The sequence below is a fragment of the Amphiprion ocellaris genome, chromosome 23 (assembly GCF_022539595.1).
Source record: "Amphiprion ocellaris isolate individual 3 ecotype Okinawa chromosome 23, ASM2253959v1, whole genome shotgun sequence".
NCBI classification, from domain to species: Eukaryota; Metazoa; Chordata; class Actinopteri; family Pomacentridae; genus Amphiprion; species Amphiprion ocellaris.
The window spans coordinates 1446393-1470671 of record NC_072788.1 but is presented as its reverse complement, the minus strand read 5'-3'; the positions used below and the strand labels follow the sequence as shown (position 1 = coordinate 1470671).

Genomic DNA, 24279 nt, shown 5'->3' with positions numbered 1-24279 from the left:
AGACAAAGTCATTTTGGACCCATTTTTAGTAAATCATAGATCAGAACAATCCTGTTAGTTAAAAAAAACTTACGTACACACCACCTCGTTTTTAGAAAAAAACTTCATCCACACCTAACCGCGTAAGTGCGTTTTTCAGCACATTCATAAGCATGCCGGACCTTTAGGTGGCAGTAGTTCCCCAAATCCTAGCAAGGTGGTGGAGAATAACCGTCCTTAACGTCGTCCTTCGCCTGTGTTGTTGAATGTGGAGCAGTATCTGGGCTTGTAAAAACAAGCAAGTAAAAAGCGCCTGTACAAGAAACAGCGTCCAAAACCTTGTGAGAGCATCCATACTGTTACCGAATGTAAACACAGGTCGCATATGTGACGTAAGAACATATTTTGTCGCAGGCGGTGACGTTTCGAAACGCAAAACCCCGTTTACTGATGTCCACATGCAGACGCATAAAACGGAGAATTCGCAAATCTTCACTTTGGTCGGAGTTTTTAAAAAGAATCGTTTTTGATGACGTAAATCTGCGTTTTCGTGTGGATGATAGGCCGAATCGTAGAAAAATATCTTCGTTTTGTGAGATACCCGGCTACGTGTGGACAAGGGCTCAGTCATCCAGGTCACATTAATCGAAGGAGCTTCAATCGAAATCAGCTGGACTTCTCTTCATCTTGGATGAGCAGTGGAACGCCTTCAAGAACCTACCAGAGAAGTCCAGTTGAACAATCCTGTTGTTTTTCTACACAACCTTTTAATGCTTCATACTGATAAGTATGCTGACTCTCATATCCCACACAGAAGGCTACAAGTCAGTGTGGACACCTTTAAATATGTTTCTCACATTAAGAACAAACTGGAATTCAAAACAAATATGAGGAGTTTAAGGAAAAGCTGCAAAAACTGCAGACCAAGAACTGCAGAGCTGATGCTCTTATTTTGAAGGTCTCATCTAGCTGTTCTTACAGCTGAAGCTCAGACTGCAGACAGAAGAGCAGCTGACAGCTGATCTGTGAAGCGACTGTTTGCTGTGTGGAGGTGAGTTGAAGGTTTCTGTCGAGTTTCATCTTCAGATGTTTTTTGCTTAAATTTAAGGTGAAAACATGACGCAGTGTTTGTGTTGACATCAGTGAGTTAAAACAGGGCGTGACTTCATGATAGTCTGTGGAGGGAGGAGGAGAACTGGACAGAATTCTTTTATTGTCTTTGTACAGTTACAACAAAACAAGCAGCGATCCTGTCAGTAAATTCACATTTTAAAGCTGCTTTACTCTCCTTTATATGCCGCTTTACAGGGGCGGATCTACTGGGGTGGCAACACCAGTTCTGAACGATCTAATTCAAAAATATATGTATATAAAAAGTTGTGGCCGGCTGGAAAGAGCGAAAGTCCAGAGAGGACGAATAAGGAGCGAATCTCCGATGTCCATGTGTCTGTGAATGCACCATGCTGGGTTGTCCTGTACAGTCTGCTGCTCCCGCCCTGAGGAGGGGCTGTCCTCAGTTCACCTCATTCATTAAAAATGTTGGCTGCAGACCCGGAAGCTGCACATTTAGTGCATTATTAAAGACAGCTGCCACCATAGATGACCACTAAAGTGCACAATAAATGCACAACTTACGGTTCTAAAGGACGATTTCACTCAAAATATACTTAGAATTTAAAAGGTTTATTCTTTTTTTTTTTTTTTTTTTTTTTTTAAATTATCCCTTATTAATCCCACGAGGGGAAGTTTTGATTTTCGCATATCTCCCCAATTGGGGGAGTCAGAGCGACTTTTATTTTGGCCCCAGAAAGTTTGTCTACAGAGCTGGAGACTGAACTTTAAGGACTACACCAAGTATTCCACACAAAGTACTACTTCATGTCCTACCTAAGATTTTAAAGGTTTAATTCACCCAAATAATACTTATTACAATATCATAACTTGGTTGCTAAGACTTGCATTTGGACAAATTGTCTAATTATCAGATAAAATAATAATGAAATCATCTGTAATGGCTACACACGGACAACTCTGGGGACAGATATTTATATTTATCTTATACAATAACATTAAATGAAAATCAAAGCTAAACACATAAAGGTAAATTAACTCTGTGACTCCAGCTGTGAAATCTCTGATCTCATTACCTCCTGATAGACACACAGAGACAAACATTAACACGAATAAGCAGATATAGCACCCAATTACCATCCCAATTACCACCCCAACTACCATTTTGTCTGTCAATACACCTGCAACCCAACCTGCCACTCCACCTGCCACCCCAAAACCTATTACATAAGGTATTATACTTTCCCATGCTGAATACTTATCTGGTTTCTCTCTGGCTCCACCTGACTGACCTGGACGATTACTACCAGCTGACTGAGCTGCTTGGTTCTTTTCCTCTCTGATGAAGGTCTCAGCCATCCTGAACATGTCAGAGGTGCAGTGTTCTCCTCCGTTAGCTGCAACCATCTCATCTATTTTATTCAGCAGCTCTCTGACCTGCAGCCTCCTTCCTCTCTGAGTGTTGTCAAACACACAGTACCTCCCATCACACATGGACACCAGATCAGACACACAGCTGTTGGACTGGATCAGCTGATCCATGGAGCTACCTCTCAGGTCATCTCCATGAGTGAAGCGCACCATGGTGTACTTAGAGGCATCTCCTCCAAACAGTTTGGGCAGTAACTCAAACAGTCTCTGGTCTGCTGCAGAGATGCTTCCTATTCTGACCACAATAACAAAGACATGTGGTCCTGGACTGGCCTCCACTAACGTCTTCATGATCTCCTCGTAAAGCTGCTCAGGATTCAGAACTTCTTCAGTGAATCCTGGAGTGTCGACCACTTGGAGCAGCCGACCATCCACTGATTCTGATTCAGAAACACACTCTGTACTGACTGAGTTAAAGTTACAGGCTGATTTAAAGCTCTCAGATCCCAGGATGGTGTTTCCTGAAGCACTCTTCCCAACTCCAGGTAGACCAAGAAGAACGATCCTCCTCTGAACCTCCAAACCAGCTGGAAGACAGAGCAGATTAAAAACACATTATTGAACAGGTTGTGGTACTGAAATGTCAGTAGACAGTAATTTAAGGTTTTGTTGCCTAAAATATGTGAAGCAGCACATTGAAGTACTGTATGTAGTTTATTATCATTGTTAGTTTTAATGCAGCATGTTTTAATCTGACTTTCTAAGCTGCTCTCTCCTGATGTTACTTTTACAAGTTTCTTCAACCATCTGATTTAGAAATAATGACCAGCTTCAGTCACTGGCTGACATCACCCAGAGTCATGGGGTTTTTAATCAATGTTGAGGAGCTCCATCACAGTCTACCTGCTGGGTCCAGTGGTTGTTGGTCTCCAAGGTTTCTGGTCTTCAGCAGCAGATCTTGGACTTGTTCCTGATCTCCATCCTCATTGTTGAAGAGGTGAGATGCCTCTGAAAACATCCTCTCTACATCTGGGAGTTTACCTTCATTTTCTGCAAAGATGAAATCTGTCAATGATCTACCCTTTAGTTTATCTCTAATTGTGAAGAGCAGGAAACTCTTTTTAAACCCCAACATCACCTTCAGAGCTGTGTCTACAGCCTTCTGATCCTCCAGAGTGAACATCCTGATGCTGAGAACCACCAGGAACAGACATTGTTTGTTGGACTTCAGTAGATGCTGACAGTAGTTCTTAATGTCCTCTGTAGTGTCCTCGCTGTCTCAGATTCCTGGAGTGTCGACCACTGAGATGTGTTTCCCAAACACTCATCCTGTTTCTTCAGAGATCTGTGTTGTCACTGATGTGAAACTGAAGTCTGACTCAAACACTTTTCATCCTAAAATGGTGTTTCCTGCAGCATGATGGATGATGGTGAGATCTAGATCCATGACTGAGCAGCACAAACCTGCTGGAGACACAATTAATGATCTGAAAGATGTTGGTGGAAAGTTTCTTTTCCTGCAGATAATCTTGTCCTGGTCAGTGTAATTTCTATCTCATCACATTTACAGAAAATTAGTAGAAACAACTCATACAGTTTTCAGCAAATGCAGCCGACTTCCAGCATTATTCTGCAGAGTCAGACGTATGTTAATAAAATGTACAGCTGGAATCACCAGAGACTAATAATGATGCTGTACAAACTGAGAGGAGTTCCAGCTTCAGTGTTGGTGCTGCAACTCTCCACCAGGGGGCAGCATCAGCTGTCTGATCCTGAGGCAGGATGTCAGTGGGAGTTTGTGGGGTTCATGTTTCTGACACCAGTCAACACAGACTCTGCTCCTCACATCATGTTCACTGCTTCAAGTCATTAGTGAGTCTGTTAGATGTGCTTTAGCTTCACATTTATTCAAACCTCACTGATCAAAAAAGTAAGTCATGAATTTCCCTCAGGATTAATAAAGTGTCTATCTATCTAATCTATTCTATCTAGCTCCATGACATAACGTTAGCTAGCAACGTACATGCAAAGGCCCAGTCTCACTGGAAACTGTGGCTCGTCTTGCAAGCAAACACTTTGTGAAATTAGACACTGTTAGTCTTTAGTACATTGTGTACAGTTATATTACTGTGTGAATATTTTGTCCAAAAAGGTAATGATTGTGACAGGTGTACCTCTTACTCAGATATATAAAACTAAAGTAATATTCATAGCATGTGGACCAGCTGGACCAGAGATAGTCTCTGATTTCCTTTTCTCTGTCTGAGCTCTGCATGCCTTCATTTCTTTCTCTCTCTCTGAACTCTTCCTCCTCCATCTCCTCTCTGGGATGCTCTCTTCATTTAGGCTGTAAAAATTATCCCCAAAAAGTTAGTCTAACTGGTGTCTTCCTTTCAGGCTTTGCTGTCCACATGAGTGGAGAAGGGTGTGTCTGCACAGCTGGAGATGTCTGCTTCCTCTACGACTCCGGTGTTTGTGTTTCCTTGATGCCAAACCAAGTAGCAGCATTTATCTCCATGATGGAAGACGGCCACGATGTGAGTTCTCGTTTTATTAGTTATATTAGATAGTAACGTTATAAAACATTTTAAACATTTTTGCTGTTGTGAACCTGCTAAACTGAGAAACAAATTATGTTTGAACGACCACTTTTGTGTAGTCACAGCTGCTGTAAAACCAACTTGGCTTGTTTGCTGATTTGTTTCATTGAGTCAGAGCCAGATTTTATCAGTCCAGCTCCAGATGATGATAATTAACTCCAGCCAGCAAATTAATTAATCCTTCATCAGATGATAGAAACATGAAATAATCTCACTACATAAAGCAGCAACAACCTTCAGTGTGAATGTTTAATGGTTTTGCAGTTTTAATGATGTTAATAAAGTTCCAGGTGTCTGAACTGGTCCCAGTTTAAATCAGAGGTGTATTAATGCTGGATTCCTCTGCTGCTGTTGTTTATGAGCTCCATAAAGGTAAAGGTGTACTATAAGAGGTAGCAGTATTTCTGTGAACCCTGCAGTGATAATGTCATCTGTCTACTATTTCAGTGAAGTGGAGGAATTTTATAGAGGGCTGGAAAGAGTTGAAGAAAGAAGGAAGACAATTCAGTCTGGAGGTGGTGCTCACTTCAGACAGGAGTACAGTGGCATGAAATACTACAAATAAAATATACTTTACCAAAGTAAGAAAGTGAAATATGGACAGTTTATGGGATGTATCAGTGCTATATCTGCTTATTTGTGTTAATGTCTGTCTCTGTGTGTCTATCAGGAGGTAATGAGATCAGAGATTTCACAGCTGGAGTCACAGAGTTAATTTACCTTTATGTGTTTAGCTTTGATTTTCGCTCCTTATTCGTCCTCTCTGGACTTTCGCTCTTTCCAGCCGGCCACAACTTTTTATATACATATATTTTTGAATTAGATCGTTCAGAACTGGTGTTGCCACCCCAGTAGATCCGCCCCTGTAAAGCGGCATATAAAGGAGAGTAAAGCAGCTTTAAAATGTGAATTTACTGACAGGATCGCTGCTTGTTTTGTTGTAACTGTACAAAGACAATAAAAGAATTCTGTCCAGTTCTCCTCCTCCCTCCACAGACTATCATGAAGTCACGCCCTGTTTTAACTCACTGATGTCAACACAAACACTGCGTCATGTTTTCACCTTAAATTTAAGAAAAAAACATCTGAAGATGTAACTACGCAAATAAAGGCTTAATAAACCACAATTTATGCCAAACTTTAGATTCAGAAAGTGAAATATTCTCGACATCACCGACTATGTAAAACACCGAGATGCTAAACTGAGAAGCTGCGTTTGATTTAATAACGAAGATCTGCAGAAACCTTCAACTTATCTGTTCACAGCAAACTTCACAGATCAGTCAGCTGTCATCTTGCTGCTCTTCAGTCCGCAATCTGAGCTTCAGCCGCAAAAAAAATAAATAAATAAAATATCGAGGTAAAATGAGACCTTCAAAATAAAAGCATCAGATCTGCAGTTCTTGGACTGCAGTTTATGCAGCTTTTCGTAAACTGTTTATTTTTGTTTTGAAATCTAGTTTCTTCTTTATGTGAGAAAAATATTTAAAGGTGTTCACACTGACTTGTAGCCTTCTATGTGATACTTATCAGTTTGAAGCAATGAAAGCAATGAAATTATTTTAAAACCAGTAGAATACAGTAATTCAGTAACATGTTCAATTAACAGAATATACAGCTGTAATCACAGTCAGATCTGCTAGTGTCCTAATAATTTGGTATCAATATTGATAATTTTGTTAACACTCACACAGTCTGTATTCTGAACCTAAAGACTCTGGGAAATCTTCGTCCACATCCACAGTTCAGGATGCAGAGGTATTTAAGAAGCTCCTCGTCAAAGCTCCAGGTGTGGATGAGATTTGTGTAAATGGCATCAAGTTAGAGTTGCAAGGATTAAACCACTACTGACCAAAGAGAACAAAGTTTTGTCCAGCATTTGCTTAAAAAAAAGTTCAACACAAGTGGTTGATGCAGGAAGACAAAGCCCCAACACACACAAGAAGTCCACCTCCGAGTGGCTCAAAAATACCTAAATGAAGGTTCTGGAGTAGCCGAGTCAAAGTCAAACAATCCAATTGATGCTGCGTCAAGCTCTTATAAGGACAGTTCATGATCAAAAAACATCCACTGTGACCAGTGTCATTTCAATCAGGTCAATATGCATTTTCAAATGTGAGATGACTTTTTATTGTAACGTTGAACCCTTCAAACTCAAATGACCCTAAAATGGTCATACCCTTAGATGCATAAAAAGCATTTGACAGGGTGGAGTGGAGCTATCTTTTCTGCACTCTGAAGAAATTTGTCCTTGGACACAAGTTCATAGCTTGGATCAACCGCTGTACTCTTCCCCACTTTCCTCAATCAGAGCCAAAAACGTTCTTCTTTTCAGAGGCACAAAACTGAATTTCTTGCTGTCCCTTTGGTTTTGCTATTGAACCTCTTGCTGGGACGGTAGGGATGGTTTTGAGCAGAAGGTATTGTTCAGTGCTGATGACCTACTTCTCTTCATTAAGCCTAATACACCTAGACCGAAACCGTACTTGAATCAATACAATCTTTTATTATAAACTAAATTTCAACAACTTCATACAACTCCATTTAAAAATACATACCTGTGGGTTAAGGTAACCAGCTACAATCACACAATACCTCGGGCTGGCTCAGTCTGGAAGTCACCTCCTGTGCTCTAACCTCACTGGGTGCCTTGATCTACACTTCCTGTGGTCTAAATTGTACAGAACATTGCACAAACATGCCAGTCAGAACAACAGTCAAAATTTAGAACAAATTCAGGAGCAGGGCGGGGGCAGGAAGAGGGTTGACCAATCAAAGCTGAGGGCATTCTACACCATTATGGTCATACTGGGAGTACTGGTGTTGCGGTTTTCTATGAATTTGGTTTGGTCTGTAGTCTATGTTTGGAATGATGGAGCGATAATTCATGGTAAATGCATGGTAATGGTGTTCAGCTTTTGGGAGAATCTTCCCAGTAGTCTGGTGTTACCTCTGCTGTTTCTACACAGAACAGGAAGAAAAACATCCAATGAGAAAGTCACAGAACTTTCTCTCATGAAAGTGAGGTTCATGTTTCGTGTGCTTCAATTATTTTATCATTTAGTTTGGACTTTAGTTTTAGGTTCTTCATTGAGTTTTGTAAAATATCATGTTTGGTTTGAAATACACCCTTTCACAATATTAATGACATGCAACCAGGTAATGAATGAATGAAAACGGAATTAAGGTTGCATGGTTTAATTTCTCTGAAACTTGGGGGCAGAACAACAAACAGAGCCCACATTTTATCTTTCAAATTTGTTATGCACATTAAAATTGCTGAAAGTTTCCCATTTAAAACATCCTCTGGCTTGGTCTTCACTTAAAACACAAACTTCTAACACCAACAGGACAACATGATCATAAAAGGTAACATGGCAATCTTCACCAGGACTCTCATCCAAAGCTGAAAAATTTAACTTTGTCACTTTTTCCAACTCATATCTGTACTTACAAAATGGATTCTACCTTGTAATTTTCTTTTTATTTAGCTTTGTAGTTTCAAAATTGTTAGAAAGCTACAATGATGATATGGCAGTTATTGTTTTTTCTTTCTGGTATCTAAATGTGTTGTTTATTTCAAATTAATACCAGTTTAATGTATAAAACGCACAAAACCTGTTATGTTGATTCTGCTTCAATAAATAATCCTGCTTAAACAATGATGAAAAATGTTTTACATGCTTCTATGTATGTAACTTTGAATGGGTGTATTTAAAATAGAATTAAGCACACCAACATCAGTCTTCTCAGAAAATATGCCAACAATAATGTGACTGCTCCTGTAAAGAATCACCAAATTGCAGTCACCGATGTGAATAAAATACACAACCATGAGCACAGAAACACTCATTAAGCACACAGAATGATCTGGATGCACTCAAATACAGCTTCGATTCTTTCTTTTGTTCGTCCGCTATAATTACATTACTTTCAAGTTAACAAATTTAATATTTCATTGTATATGGAAAATCAGAAACAACTACTTGTCAAAGACTACTGAAAGTACCAGATCGAAAACAGTGCATCAAAAATAAATGCACCTGCAATAACTGACACACAAGTAAAAAACAACTGTGATCAATGAGAAAGTCAGTGGACACACAGTAGTAACACAACGAGACGGAGTAGCACAAATCAGAGCTGCTAACTCTAACTCTACTCACACAGCGTAGCTCTGAAAACCAGATGGACAAGTCCCTCACACTAGGCACAGGCGTCTCCCACAGTTCACATGGTAACAAGAACGATATAGAATGTCACACTCTGTAGTCACTGTTCAAGAAAAAAACACCTTTACTTGTTCTCTGGCACAAAACTATGAGATTAAAGCCTAAAGAATTGTGAAAACATGTTCTTTGGTCACATGAGACAAACATTTGTGTTCTGTGTGAACCAGGACTATCACAGTGAATGGACAGTCCCATCAGTAAAGAACAAAGATGAACATGTGATGATGATGGTGATGATGATGATGATGATGATATGGGGTTACTTTAGAACAAAAGATGTTGGGGAGAAGACATTTACAGATGGTACTATGAATGCCTGTGGATGCACCAAAACACTGCCTGACAAGATGAGTGTTATGGGAGGGAGCTGGAGAACCCAGGCGCAGACACAGAGAACCTGGCAGGCTGGTGATTATAGCAACGGGTTTTATTTTACAAGATAACTAAACCAATACAGAAATGAAGAACTGGACTGGGGACACTGAACTAAACCAAACTACTCAAAACTCTACAAACACCATGGATACAAAAACGGAAGTCTTCAAAACTAAACTGAACTAACAAAACTAAGCTAAGGAGAGGTGCTCAAGATGGGGAAAACTGAAAACTGAGGGGAAAACAGGCTGGGGAAAATCCATGAACAGACAGGAGCAAAACAGAATCCAATGCCGCGATTCCACAAGCACCTACTCGGCGCGGTGCGGCTCGGCTCGTCTTTGTTTGCGAGCGTTTCCATATGGATTAGTGCATGGTATCAAGTACGATTTTCCGTACCTTCTCGGCTGAGGTTCCAACCGAGATGAAGTGAGCCGAGATGTGACGTCTACATAGTGCAGGCCACTGATTGGACAGGAGTGCAGGCCACTGATTGGACAGGGAGTGACGACACACGAGAGCGACTCCAGCACGAAAACAAAACCGGCATTTAAAAAAAACTAAACAGCGAGGGTGTGCATTGCTCTTCACGGACCTCTCTGTCTTCATAATTTTAATATGACAGCCAGACCTGTACTGTGGGTGAATGAAGAGGTCGAGACTTTTCTGTCTTTGGTGGCGGACCAAAGAATACAGAGGGAGCTGGACAGAGAAAGTTTATCAGGAGGTCTCTGAGCGGATGGCCGCTCACATATACAGTAGACTGTATATAAAGAGGACAGAAGCAGTGTAGAGAGAAGCTGAAAAAGCTCAAAAATGACTATTGGTTCACCAAGGACCACAACGGCCGGCGTGGGTCAACCAGGAGGTGTTGGAAGAGGTTTAATGGAAGCTATTTACTGGCACCACACCAGCGAGCAACAGGAGGGAGACTCAGCTGCTGCATTATTGGAGACGTTCAAGGACGGTGAGTGTTTTGTGACTTCAAGAAACTTTTACATCATTTATCCCATTGGTGGCAAGCTTCTTTTAAGCAAACAAGTATATTGTGGCGGAAATCCAGGAGGGGCTGAAGCAGTCCAGAGGTGGAAGGCTTGGTGGGGAGAAACAGAATCCAGGAAGGCAACAGAATCTATGAAGGGATGTGAATCTATGATCCAGCAGGGAGTGAATGAAAGCACAGAGCTTAAATACTGGAGGTGAGGTAGAGAACAGGTGAGTGGAGTCGACTAATTACTGCAGGTGACACTCATTGCAGTAATCAGCAAATAGAGTGCAGGCAGGTGAAGCAGGGAGAGAGAGACAGGAGGGAGAGATGACAGACAGACAGACAGAGGGAGACAAAGAGAGACAGGTCAAAACAGAAACAGATGAGGGACAATGGGAGAAAGAAGGAAAAAGAGAGAAAAGGAGGAAGAAGGGCGGAGGCTGAAGCAGAGATCATAACAATGACTCCCAGTCTGCAGAAGTGGATGATTCTGGCATGACAACATGAGCTATGGAAAGCTCTTCCACTGGTCACAGCTGGATGATGTGTTGGTCAACTGTCAAGTTGTCTAAATTCTATGATAAAATCTTCTCACAGTGGTCAAAGTGGTGGTTTCTCTCCAGAGAGAATTTTCTAATGGGTGGTTTATTCTCAAAATGTTCCATATGTTTTGTCACACTACTCAAAGCTGGATGGCTGACTTCCAGAATGAAATTTCTGAGATTTTTCACCAGGTAAAAAGTGTTCAGAGTTTTCTCACACTCCTGACATCTATATGGTTTCTCTCTGTAGTGTTGGTGGATTGTTTGTATGTTTGTTTATGAAGACAGAGCAGTATCAACTTCTACAGTGTTGGATCACAACAGAAAGAGGTTCTGTGTAGAATTTTCAGGATGGCACAGCAAATTTAATATTTAAGTCATTCATTTAGGATTCTTTATTTTATTTAAGCAGCAAAAGCTCTGAAACAACTTCTCTTTCACAAAACTACAACAAAACACAAGAAGGATTACAAATTGACATAAAACTGTAGGCCGATGTGTTTACAGAATGTCAGAGAAGCAGGAAAATATGAATCAATGGTGCAAATATTGATAAAAAAGCAAAGAGTAAAATGACATGAATTCAAAGGAACATTGTTTGAAATATTTCAATATTTTTCATTTTTTAATCCATCACAGAAATAAATATTTTTTCACACAACACAAAAAATTCTTCAATCGGAGGCTCGATCTTACTGGAAAACATTTATATATTTGTTAGAGGAGGATAAATTTGGGCTCTGAACATTTCTGACAGAACTGACGGAAATGATAATAAGTTGATGAATTTAAAGTTTGTCAAGTGAAATATTTTTTGTTTAACTCTTAGATGCATCAGTGGGTCAAAAATGACCCGGTGAGCTCGTTCTCTTGCAATATCTTTGTAATTTCATTTTCCAGTTATTCCTTAAAAACATGTTTTAATATCGTTCCATTTAAATTTTTAAGTTATTTTTTATACTTTTGAATAAATTGTAATATTTGTATTACTACCCCAAACTCTTTATCACTGACAGTATCATACAAGAGTTGATACACAAACTTGGAATGATGGAGATTAATAACAGCTGTAGGAAAAGAGCGGAAAAATGTCAACAAAATGGATGTTGACATTTTTGTATTGCTGTTCTATGTAATATTCTTCTTTTTCAATCATCAAATTTTTCAAAATCTGTTATAAGATGAAAAATAAACATATTTCAAACATGAAATCATTCTTATGTGGACAAAGATATAATACAAACAATAGTTCAAATTATTATTCTTAACCAAAATGACAAAATGGCATAAAAATAGGTTGATCCTTACACAGGTTATTTTTGACCCACTTATGGAAGTGTAGGGTCTAATGACTGGAGCATCTCAGGGTTAGAAACCATAGTTTTGGTGATATTAATGTTTTTTAATTAGCTTTTTTGTTTTTTTTTGTGGAGTTAAATAATCATTTCTGATTTTTATTGGAAGAAAAGTCACATGAAATGTGAGAAATGTGTTAACAATAACAGGAGAGACGTAAAATTTTTTGTTTGTTTGAGGGCATTGATTTTGTCCAATTTTGCATCAAAACTTTTGGAAAAGAGGTGACGCTTGAACCATTTGTCATAAAATGCAGACAACCAGCTGCTGCATGGAATCTGTCATTTATCATCATTTAGGAAGCTCACACTCCACATGTTGTTATTTCATCACTGTGAAATGTGTTTAAACAGACAGAGAGCTGGTCTCTTGTTCTGAAAATGTTTTTGTTTTTCCCTAATTTAGTCCATCGTCTCACTGGATATTTTTCCTACAACACATTAGTTTTCCTGCTCTGTGCAGAAACAGCAGAGGCAACACCAGACAGCTGGGAAGATTCAACCAGGCACCACTGGTAATTAGCACACAGTCAGCATCTCTTTCCAACACATTCAGCACAGACCAAACAAGACTCCAAGTAAACCTCACCACCAGTACTCCCAGTATGACCAGAATGGTGTAGAATGCCCTCAGCTTTGATTGGTCAACCCTCTTCCTGCCCCCACCTTGTTCCCCTGGACCTGGACCAATCAGAACACAGAGAACAGAAACGCTGCAGAAGGAGACGACTGTGACTGATAATATCAAGAGACAGAAATTAACAACAATGACAACGTCATCGATCGTCACCAGACTTGTCTGTACGAAACAAATCATCCAGACACAGCTGATGCTGATGTTCCTGATTCTGATCCCTCTCTCTGTTCTCAGGCTCAGGTAGGTGATGGGATGAACCACAGCCAGGTAGCGCTCCACACAGGTCAGGACGTGGAAGAACATCTCTCCATACCAGGCGACATACACAAGAAAGGTCCCCACCAGAAGTATCTTCATATGATCACTGTAGATCCCACAGATCATAAGGACAGATCCAAAGACTCCAATCATCTCCATGGTGACCATGTTGTAGGTGAAGCTGTCAGAGTGACTCGTGGTTGCTGCTGAGGAGGTGGAGTGATTTAGTCTCCATTGTTGGAGACCATGATACATGATGAAGATGCAGAGAGGGAGGAGGAGGAGGATGTAGGTGATACGATATGTGATGTAGATGAAGGAACCTGGTCTGGTGGTGTAACAGTTCATGGATGGAGACATGAGGTTGTTGGAGGAGGGGTTTGGATGAAGAAAGGAGCCGTTGGAGGATGAGGAGAAGTTTACTGACATCTGGAAGAGAAAAAGATACGACAATCAAATGGGTTCAATGTAAAAACTATCATCAGTTCATTAGAGCATCAACGTTCTGAGTGATTGTTTCTGAGTTTCCTCACTCTGTGTCTGATTCTGTTAGATCCAAATATACTGTAGACTGTATATCAGTCCCACTGTCTCCATACGTTTAATTCAGATATGTTTCGTTTGCATTAAAAACTAAAAAACCCAAAACCACACTGTGACAATGACAAACTGATTGTCATTAAAACACACACCTGCTGCCATGATGGACATTTTATCCACTGCAGGATGAGCGTAGATCACCTCTGGATCTGTCCTTCCTCCTTTTATCTCCCTACATTGATGAGGATGAGGATGTTTGCTTTGTTGAAGGTAACATTGCTCTCTCTCCCTTCTCCTCATTTGTCATCTCTCTCATCCTCTGGTCTTTATTTATTTGTCTGTGCTGCTGTCTGTCACCCTCTTTGCTCCTTTATTACTGTGTTTAATTGTCACCAGATTTTAAAATTGAATTTGTTAAACTGAAAAGAACAAAGAAGAGAAATACAAACAGAAATGAAGTTTCTGTAATTCCAGAAGTTAATCTGTGATTAATGATTATTTGCATGACAGTCCAACAAGCCCTGCCTGAAACAAAACAAGAAAACTAAACCACACGTCTTCTTTTCTCAGTGATCATTTATCTGCAGACTCATATTTGAATGAAATAACAAGAACAGCCGCTCTGGACTCAGTCACTTTATCCTATTTGAATACACACCTGTCTCTGATTATGTAAAAGTCATTTGAATTCTGCAAAATGATCACCTTAATGAACAGATCATTAACTGCTGACGTATTGTTGAACAAGGTTCTGTGTTCTGGTCCTCAGTTTGGGTTCTGATCTCCCTGGAAAAGGAGAGAACCAGGACAACATTTGCCTGAAGAAATGAACCGGATAAAATAATGATGAAGTGTGAACTGACTAAATATGCAAAACCTTCACAGCCCTCCTTCCAACACTGGTATGGACTCAAGAAAAAGTTTAATTTCCACCATTTGCAGATAACACAAACTATTTTTTCTGAAAAGTCCAGTTACATGCTGTCAGTTTATTTTCTTTCTGCTGAAATACTCTTTATACACGAGTTACTACACATTTGATTTGGAGGAAGGACTGAACCTCTTCTATTTAAGAAGAAAACATTCCAATCATGATGATAGAAAGATAGTTTAATTAAAAAAAACAACTAATGTTTCAAAGATTAGTTAGCTCCTGTCACTCACAGATCCTTACAATCATCTCCTCACATGAATCAATAATAAAATAGTTTTATTTCAGCTCCAAACAACATGAACTAAACATGATCACAGATTTAAAGGACTCTCACCTTGTCAGCAGAGTTTCTTTCTGATCTTCCTCCTGCTGCGTTACAGAATCACAGACTGTTGGAAACTGACATCTGATCCACATATACACAACTTTACAACATCAGTGAGTGTCATTATGTAGCAGGTGGAGGTTTTATATGTTTCGTCCAGGACCAGAAACCAGAGCCTTGTTCAACAATACATCAGCGGTTAATGATCTGTTTATTAAAATGAACGTTTTGCAGAATTCAAAAGACTTTTACATAATCGGTGACTGGTGTGTATTCACATCAAATGAAGTGACTGAGTCCAGAGCGGCTGTTCTTGTCATTTTACTAAAATTTGAGCCTGTAGATAAATGATCACTTAGAAAAGCAGACATGTGGTTTAATTTCTTGTTGGACTGTCATGCAAACAATCATTAACAACAGAGGTAATACTTGAGGTGATTCATTAATTTAACTTCTAATTAAAGAATTAGGATCATTTCAATTTCTTCAGTCAGATTATAACTTTATATGGAACAATAATGAAACAAAGATGAAAAAAACTTTGCAAAAAAAGGGGAGGATTGTTGAGTGCTGCTTATGGCTCCAAAACAGGTGTGAACAATGGGTAAAAAGCAGGTGCTCTACAAGGACCAGGCCCGCGGATGAATAGAAATACAGAAAAAACTTGCTGAAGCAGTAACTGTGACTTGAACTGAAGCAAGAAAAGTCCGAGGCACTCTGTACTTACTCAATTAAAAGTCCTTTATTAGCTACATGGACACCACCAACATGTTTCGACACCAAGTCTTCGTCAGGGCAACATTTGTAAATGAACTGAACAGCAGGAAGTCTACTTTTAAAAAACACTTAACAGGAAGTCACATGATCATGTGTGGTCATGTGACTCCACCCAAGTATTCATTCATAAAAGACAAATAAAATATAAACACTTTGGAATATTTTCACAGAGCAATAGGCAAGCATATCATCCATAATGCATAAATAAAGCTCATTATGTAACACTATATTTCAATAATAAACCATGATGCATCATGTTAACATATAGAAGAAAATAAATAATGAAAAAATTACTGACTGCAAGGCACTGTGTGTAGAATAGGAAACAGTGGCATGAAACAGTGAGTAAACCCTCATCATCAAAGACAATCATTCAGAACACATTAATATATTTACAGAAACGGAGAAAAGTCTATTTCTTCATTTAGTCCAGGGAACACAGTTGCTTTCAAAGAGTGGATCCAGAAGGTTTCCCTCTGCAATAATCTTTTCAACCTGTCACCCCCTCGGGGAGTGTTCTCAATAACTTCAATTGCCATGATTGTGAGTTCATTAATGTTTGTGTGGGTCATGTTCTTGAAATGTTTTGCAATCGGATATTCCATGTTTCCTTTACGGATAGCATATTTGTGTTCTGCAAAACGCTCTTTCAGTTTTCTTTTTGTGCGACCAATGTAAAAACACCCACAAACACAGTCCAGTCGGTATACCACATGTGTTGTATTACAGTTTGCAAAAGAACGACATTTAAAAGTGTAGGTGCATGTAGAGTCCATAAAATGTGTAGAACGATTGATCTGTGTGCAATGGACACATGCCCCACATCTGAAGGTGCCAATGGGTTTTTTGAAAAAAGTCTCAAGTTTTGATGCTGGCAAATAGTTTTTGACGATTTTGTCCTTGAGGGTGGGGGCTTTTTTAAAGGCAAACCTGGGGGGCTCAGAGAACAAGGGGCCCAGTGAAGGGTCACAAGCCAGTATGGACCAGTTTTTTGTAATGGCGTTTTTGATTTTGTATGCCATGTTGCTGTACTGTAAAGTACAGAAAATTCTGTTTTTTGTTTGTGATGGAGCTCGCTGTCTCCTTATGAGAAGATTTCTTCTGTCCAAAGTTTTTGCTCGTGTTAGAGCCCCACTCAGTGTCTTTGCTTTGTAGCCCCTTTGAACGAACCGCTGTTGCATTTCCGTAGCTTGGGTATTGAAGTCCGTTTGAGAGTTGCAGATGCGCTTGAGACGTTGAAATTGCCCAAATGGAATGTTTTCAATGAGACTCTTAGGATGGAAGGATTCAGCATGTAAAACAGTATTTCGATCTGTACTTTTTCTGAACAGAGATGTGTGTATTGAGCCTTGTTCATCCAGTGATATTAGAAGGTCCAAGAAGTTTATTTCTTTGTTGCTGAATTCCAAACTGAGTTTGATGTTAGGATTAGTGCTGTTTAAATATTGATGAAATTCTTGAAGTTGTTCTGTTGTACCAGTAAAAATGAAGAAAAGGTCATCAATGTAACGACCATAGTATTTGATGAGCTGTTTGAAGGGGTTTTCAGTGCTGTGCACATACCTCTCTTCCCATAGCCCCAAAAATAATCCCGCATAGTTGGGGGCGTATGAAGCCCCCATGGCAGTCCCCTTGGTTTGTTGGTAGAGACGATCCTGGAATAGGAATATATTGTTATTGAGGGACCATTGGGTAAGAGAAACAACAAATTGTGTCGGAGGAGTCTCGGTGTTTGATCTTTTTTGTAAAAAATGTTCAAGGGCCTCTAGGCCTTCCTGGTGGTCAATATTTGAGTAAAGTGACTCAACATCCATGGTTGCTAAAATAGCATTTGGGGCTTGTTGCATTTCTTGAAGGTCCTTGAGTATATGTGTAGTATCTTGCAAATATGCTTTCAGTGACATTGTTAGGGGTTTGATAACAAAGTCTATATATTGAGAAGCTGGTTCTGTAATAGTGTCAATTCCGTTAATTATTGGTCTACCTGGGGGTGAATGAAGGTTTTTGTGTATTTTGGGAAGAAGATAAAAAGTTGCCAGTTTAGGGTTAGAGGGAGAGAGAAATTCAAATTCATTCTTGTTAATCCACTTATTTTCCAGTGCAGGGTTCAAAATTGCAAAAAGGTCTCTTTTTATGTTCTCAGTGGGGTTCGATTTGAGTGGCACATAATACTGTCTATTGTTTAATTGGGGTAAGAATGATTACATCATGGAAGCCCAAAAACAATTAAACAATAGACAGTATTATGTGCCACTCAAATCGAACCCCACTGAGAACATAAAAAGAGACCTTTTTGCAATTTTGAACCCTGCACTGGAAAATAAGTGGATTAACAAGAATGAATTTGAATTTCTCTCTCCCTCTAACCCTAAACTGGCAACTTTTTATCTTCTTCCCAAAATACACAAAAACCTTCATTCACCCCCAGGTAGACCAATAATTAACGGAATTGACACTATTACAGAACCAGCTTCTCAATATATAGACTTTGTTATCAAACCCCTAACAATGTCACTGAAAGCATATTTGCAAGATACTACACATATACTCAAGGACCTTCAAGAAATGCAACAAGCCCCAAATGCTATTTTAGCAACCATGGATGTTGAGTCACTTTACTCAAATATTGACCACCAGGAAGGCCTAGAGGCCCTTGAACATTTTTTACAAAAAAGATCAAACACCGAGACTCCTCCGACACAATTTGTTGTTTCTCTTACCCAATGGTCCCTCAATAACAATATATTCCTATTCCAGGATCGTCTCTACCAACAAACCAAGGGGACTGCCATGGGGGCTTCATACGCCCCCAACTATGCGGGATTATTTTTGGGGCTATGGGAAGAGAGGTATGTGCACAGCACTGAAAACCCCTTCAAACAGCTCATCAAATACTATGGTCGTTACATTGATGACCTTTTCTTCATTTTTACTGGTACAACAGAACAACTTCAAGAATTTCATCAATATTTAAACAGCACTAATCCTAACATCAAACTCAGTTTGGAATTCAGCAACAAAGAAATAAACTTCTTGGACCTTCTAATATCACTGGATGAACAAGGCTCAATACACACATCTCTGTTCAGAAAAAGTACAGATCGAAATACTGTTTTACATGCTGAATCCTTCCATCCTAAGAGTCTCATTGAAAACATTCCATTTGGGCAATTTCAACGTCTCAAGCGCATCTGCAACTCTCAAACGGACTTCAATACCCAAGCTACGGAAATGCAACAGCGGTTCGTTCAAAGGGGCTACAAAGCAAAGACACTGAGTGGGGCTCTAACACGAGCAAAAACTTTGGACAGAAGAAATCTTCTCATAAGGAGACAGCGAGCTCCATCACAAACAAAAAACAGAATTTTCTGTACTTTACAGTACAGCAACATGGCATACAAAATCAAAAACGCCATTACAAAAAACTGGTCCATACTGGCTTGTGACCCTTCACTGGGCCCCTTGTTCTCTGAGCCCCCCAGGTTTGCCTTTAAAAAAGCCCCCACCCTCAAGGACAAAATCGTCAAAAACTATTTGCCAGCATCAAAACTTGAGACTTTTTTCAAAAAACCCATTGGCACCTTCAGATGTGGGGCATGTGTCCATTGCACACAGATCAATCGTTCTACACATTTTATGGACTCTACATGCACCTACACTTTTAAATGTCGTTCTTTTGCAAACTGTAATACAACACATGTGGTATACCGACTGGACTGTGTTTGTGGGTGTTTTTACATTGGTCGCACAAAAAGAAAACTGAAAGAGCGTTTTGCAGAACACAAATATGCTATCCGTAAAGGAAACATGGAATATCCGATTGCAAAACATTTCAAGAACATGACCCACACAAACATTAATGAACTCACAATCATGGCAATTGAAGTTATTGAGAACACTCCCCGAGGGGGTGACAGGTTGAAAAGATTATTGCAGAGGGAAACCTTCTGGATCCACTCTTTGAAAGCAACTGTGTTCCCTGGACTAAATGAAGAAATAGACTTTTCTCCGTTTCTGTAAATATATTAATGTGTTCTGAATGATTGTCTTTGATGATGAGGGTTTACTCACTGTTTCATGCCACTGTTTCCTATTCTACACACAGTGCCTTGCAGTCAGTAATTTTTTCATTATTTATTTTCTTCTATATGTTAACATGATGCATCATGGTTTATTATTGAAATATAGTGTTACATAATGAGCTTTATTTATGCATTATGGATGATATGCTTGCCTATTGCTCTGTGAAAATATTCCAAAGTGTTTATATTTTATTTGTCTTTTATGAATGAATACTTGGGTGGAGTCACATGACCACACATGATCATGTGACTTCCTGTTAAGTGTTTTTTAAAAGTAGACTTCCTGCTGTTCAGTTCATTTACAAATGTTGCCCTGACGAAGACTTGGTGTCGAAACATGTTGGTGGTGTCCATGTAGCTAATAAAGGACTTTTAATTGAGTAAGTACAGAGTGCCTCGGACTTTTCTTGCTTCAGTTCAAGTCACAGTTACTGCTTCAGCAAGTTTTTTCTGTATTTCTAAAGATGAAAAAAACTAATACTGAGTAAGAATGTATTTTATATGTACAGACAAAAAAAAATTTCATCCACTTGTAAAGAAAATATTCATCATGGCAGTACTGAGTTTCCAATGACTCCTATAACTCAGTTTTCTATGATGGAATCATTGAAACACATGAATCTTTATCATAAAAAATCAATCATGCATTTGCTTCTTTCATAGATTCATTAAAGGTTTTTGGGAAACTTGAGTTATCAGTTTTGATGATGTCGAAAGCAGTGGAAATTCAATCTTCTTTGCAACCTCTGAACTTCTTATGAATGATTCCAGTTGACTCCAGCAGCTGATTTCTAAACCAGTTTAAATAGAGACCATTTGATCCACTCATTAGACTCAGATACAAACACTCCAGTGGGAAAGTGTGAGGAGCTCAGCAAAGACCTGAAAAAGCAAATAATTGACTTGAACAAGTCAGAAAGTAACTTGGAGCCATTTCAAAGCTGCTAAAGATCCCTAAATAATCTGTACAAACAGCTGTTTGTAAAATGAAGCTCATGGTCCAGTTGTGTCACTGCCACCATCAGGAAGAAAACACAAACTATGACCTGCTGCTGAGTTACAACTGATCAGGATGGTCAAGAGTCAACCGATAATCACCAAAAAGCAGATCTGTCATGAATTAGAAGTTCCTGGGACACAGCTGTCAGTGTCCATAGCTGAGCATCACCATGGACTGAGAGGCTGCCATGCAAGAAGGAAGTTCTTCCTGTAGACGTGGAATCTGAAAGCTCCACTGAAGTTTGCTGCTGATCACATGGATCAGTAAAAGACCTTCTGGAGGAAAGGTCTGTATGGAGATAAAACAATAACTGAGCTTTTTGGCTACATTGGGCAGAAATATGTTTGGAGGAGAGAAGATGAGGCCTTTGACCCCAAAAACACCAAACCTACCATCAAGCATGGTGGTGGCAGTATCATGCTCTGGGCTGTTTTAGTGCCAGTGGAACTGGTACTTTAGACAAACAAATGGAATCATGAAGAAGAACGTTTACCTCAACATTCTTCAGGACAAAACTAAGAGGTTTAGTTAGAAGGTTGGATCTTGAACAGTTGGTGTTCCAACAAGACAATGACCCAAAACACTCATGAATGGTGGTAAAGAAATGGTCAAATCAGGCTATAATTAAGATTTTAGATTGGTCTCCCCAACGTCCTGACTTAGACCCCGTCAAGAACCTGTGGACTGTGGTGAAGAAATGAATCTGAGTCAGAAAGACAACAAATTTACTTGAACTCTATCAGTTCTGTCAAAGATACGACTAGAAGCTTGTGGATGGTTAATGACCAAATATTGCTGTATGTAGATTTTTGACCCAGAGGGTTTTGTCTAATTTCCAGAAGACCTATAATGAATCGATAAAAGAACCAAAATACACGAGTTTGTTGTGACAAAGATGCACGTATTACACAGCTTCCATCGTAGGAGAAAATCAGTTATAATTGTCAGAAGTGATAGTTTAGCCTGACACTAATAATACTGATGAGGAGGAGTTCTGAATGTCCTCACAAGTTCTGTGCATGTCTTCATGTGTTTGTATCGTGGTACGCTTGGTGATTCATCAAGTTGTCATTCATTTGTCATTGAGTCAATGTGTTTTGAATGCAAATGAAACATACTTGAACTGAACCTATGCAGGCAGACAGAGGTGGGGTGGGGCTGTAATATACAGTCTGTACAGTAGCTTTGGATCAAACACTCAGAATCCACAGAGGAGACACTCAGAGGGAGGAAGCTCAGAAACAAACTCTCAGAAGGTTGGTGTTCTTTTGATATTTATTTGTAAAGGTCAATGCACAAGCAGTGCACTCAGTGTGGATGGATTTTTTTCTGTTTTTCTTAAAAGAAGAAGTAAACGTCATCAGTTTGCTTTCATAACACTATTGAAGACTGATTATATTGTCAAGCAAACATGATGTGACCATTTACATGAAGCCATACAATAAATGGAGGAACTTTAAAATCAGTAACAAGTTTGAATGGTTTGATTTGAATATTTCTCTGCACAACAACTTTGATTTTCCTTAGTTTAAATCTACTGTTATTAATAGTGTGATAGTTGCTGTAAAGCACCATATTTCACCAAACCACAGTCACAGGTGTGACTGAAATAACACAACCATGTACACAGAAACACTCACAGAGCACATCATTAATGACTGATTGATCTGAATACACAAATCTTTGTCAGGACATCATTCCAATTCTGTTTACTGTTGGATCAATGGAGTGAGAAAATATTCAATGGTTAATGTGATGTAAAGATGTTGGCAAAATGCTAGACTTGCTAGTTAGAGAGTTGTCTGATTAAAATGTGTTGAATTCTATGAATGGAAAAAGTGACAGTCAATGAACATATGAATGAAAATATTTAACATAGAAATACAATATTAAAAGAAAGAGGAAATTACTGACACTAATAAAGATTCATTCAAATCAAAATGATCAATATTGTGGATGGCTGAAATACACAGAAAAACCTCAATGTTTGCACACATTTGATGCAGATTTTACTAAACTGGGTAGTTTAATAAAACTGGAATGCACAGTTTGATTGATAAATCACCTTTCATTAAAAAAAGAATGTTTTTGGTTTGTTATTTTTTAATTCAATATTTGGGAGCAAAGCAAAAACAACAATAGCAAAAAGTTGAACTCAGGAAACAACAGTATGAATCAAGAACCGCAACACAGAGGATCTCCTTCTTTCACAGGAAAGAAAAGAAATAATTGTTAGATTTAATCTGTTTGTAATTTTCTCCTCTTTCAGACATGTTGGTAAACTCCTCCTCATCCTCCAATGACTCCCTTAATCATGGAAATCTTTCATTTGTCAACTCAGACAACACCATATACATCAATTGTTTCTTCTCCAGACCAAGCTCCTTCATCTACATCACATATCGTATCACCTACATCCTCCTCCTCCTCCCTCTCTGCATCTTCATCATCTATCATGGTCTCCAACAATGGAGACTAAATCACTCCACCTCCTCAGCAGCAACCATGAGTCACTCTGACAGCTTCACCTACAACATGGTCACCATGGAGATGATTGGAGTCTTTGGGTCTGTCCTTGTGATTTGTGGGATCTACAGTTGTCATTTCAACATATTTCTGGTGGGGGCCTTTCTTGTGTCTTTCAACTTCTATGGAGAGATGTTCTTCCACGTCCTGACCTGTGTGGAGCGCTACCTGGCTGTGGTTCATCCCATCACCTACCTGAGCCTGAGAACAGAGAGAGGGATCAGAATCAGGAACATCAGCATCAGCTGTGTCTGGATGCTCTGCTTTGTAATGATGGGTTTGCAAATGAACAACAATGTTTTATTCATTGTGTATTTCTGCCTCTTGATATCATCTGTAATCCTCGTCTCCTTCTGCAGCGTTTCTGTTCTCTGTGTTCTGATTGGTCCAGGTCCAGGGGAACAGGGTGGGGGCAGGAAGAGGTTTGACCAATCAAAGCTGAGGGCATTCTACACCATTCTGGTCATACTGGGAGTGCTGGTGTTGAGGTTTTCGTGGAATCTGGTGTTGACAGCACTATATATGTTGGATGGTGGTTCTCAATGTGTGATAATTTTCAGCGGCTACTGGCTTAATCTGCCCAGCAGTCTGGTGTTGCCTCTGCTGTTTCTACTCAGAGCAGGAAAATCAGTGTTTTGGAAGAACAACATTCACTGACAGTAAGGTTAAATTTGAAAAAAAGAAAGA

General features: G+C 39.3%; 3 protein-coding genes and 1 long non-coding RNA gene across 5 annotated transcripts; 2 read left to right on the top strand and 2 right to left on the bottom strand.

Moving 5' to 3' along the window:
- Positions 1-965: 965 nt before the first annotated feature.
- LOC129348175 (uncharacterized) lies at positions 966-14596 on the top strand. 2 transcript variants are annotated; one of them, XR_008600654.1, is made up of 3 exons: positions 966-1030; positions 4819-4958; positions 13385-14596. It is a non-coding gene; the product is annotated as an uncharacterized LOC129348175 (long non-coding RNA). The 2 variants fall into 2 exon arrangements; XR_008600655.1 differs by lacking the exon at positions 966-1030 and adding an exon at positions 2893-3418.
- On the bottom strand, positions 1170-6320 carry LOC129348172 (GTPase IMAP family member 1-like). The gene is made up of 3 exons (XM_055007910.1): positions 3560-6320; positions 3325-3471; positions 1170-3008 (listed from the first exon to the last, which is right to left on the bottom strand). Exons 1-3 carry the CDS (start codon positions 3633-3635, stop codon positions 1954-1956), a joined length of 1278 nt encoding a protein of 425 aa, XP_054863885.1. The 5' UTR covers positions 3636-6320; the 3' UTR covers positions 1170-1953.
- A 1331-nt stretch (positions 14597-15927) lies between the features above and the next one.
- Positions 15928-18164, bottom strand: LOC129348173 (uncharacterized). Its single transcript, XM_055007911.1, has 2 exons — positions 17548-18164; positions 15928-17452 (listed from the first exon to the last, which is right to left on the bottom strand). Exons 1-2 carry the CDS (start codon positions 17579-17581, stop codon positions 16377-16379), a joined length of 1110 nt encoding a protein of 369 aa, XP_054863886.1. The 5' UTR covers positions 17582-18164; the 3' UTR covers positions 15928-16376.
- A 13-nt stretch (positions 18165-18177) lies between these two features.
- Positions 18178-20453, top strand: LOC129348174 (uncharacterized). The gene is made up of 2 exons (XM_055007912.1): positions 18178-18833; positions 18929-20453. Exons 1-2 carry the CDS (start codon positions 18800-18802, stop codon positions 20002-20004), a joined length of 1110 nt encoding a protein of 369 aa, XP_054863887.1. The 5' UTR covers positions 18178-18799; the 3' UTR covers positions 20005-20453.
- Positions 20454-24279: the final 3826 nt, after the last annotated feature.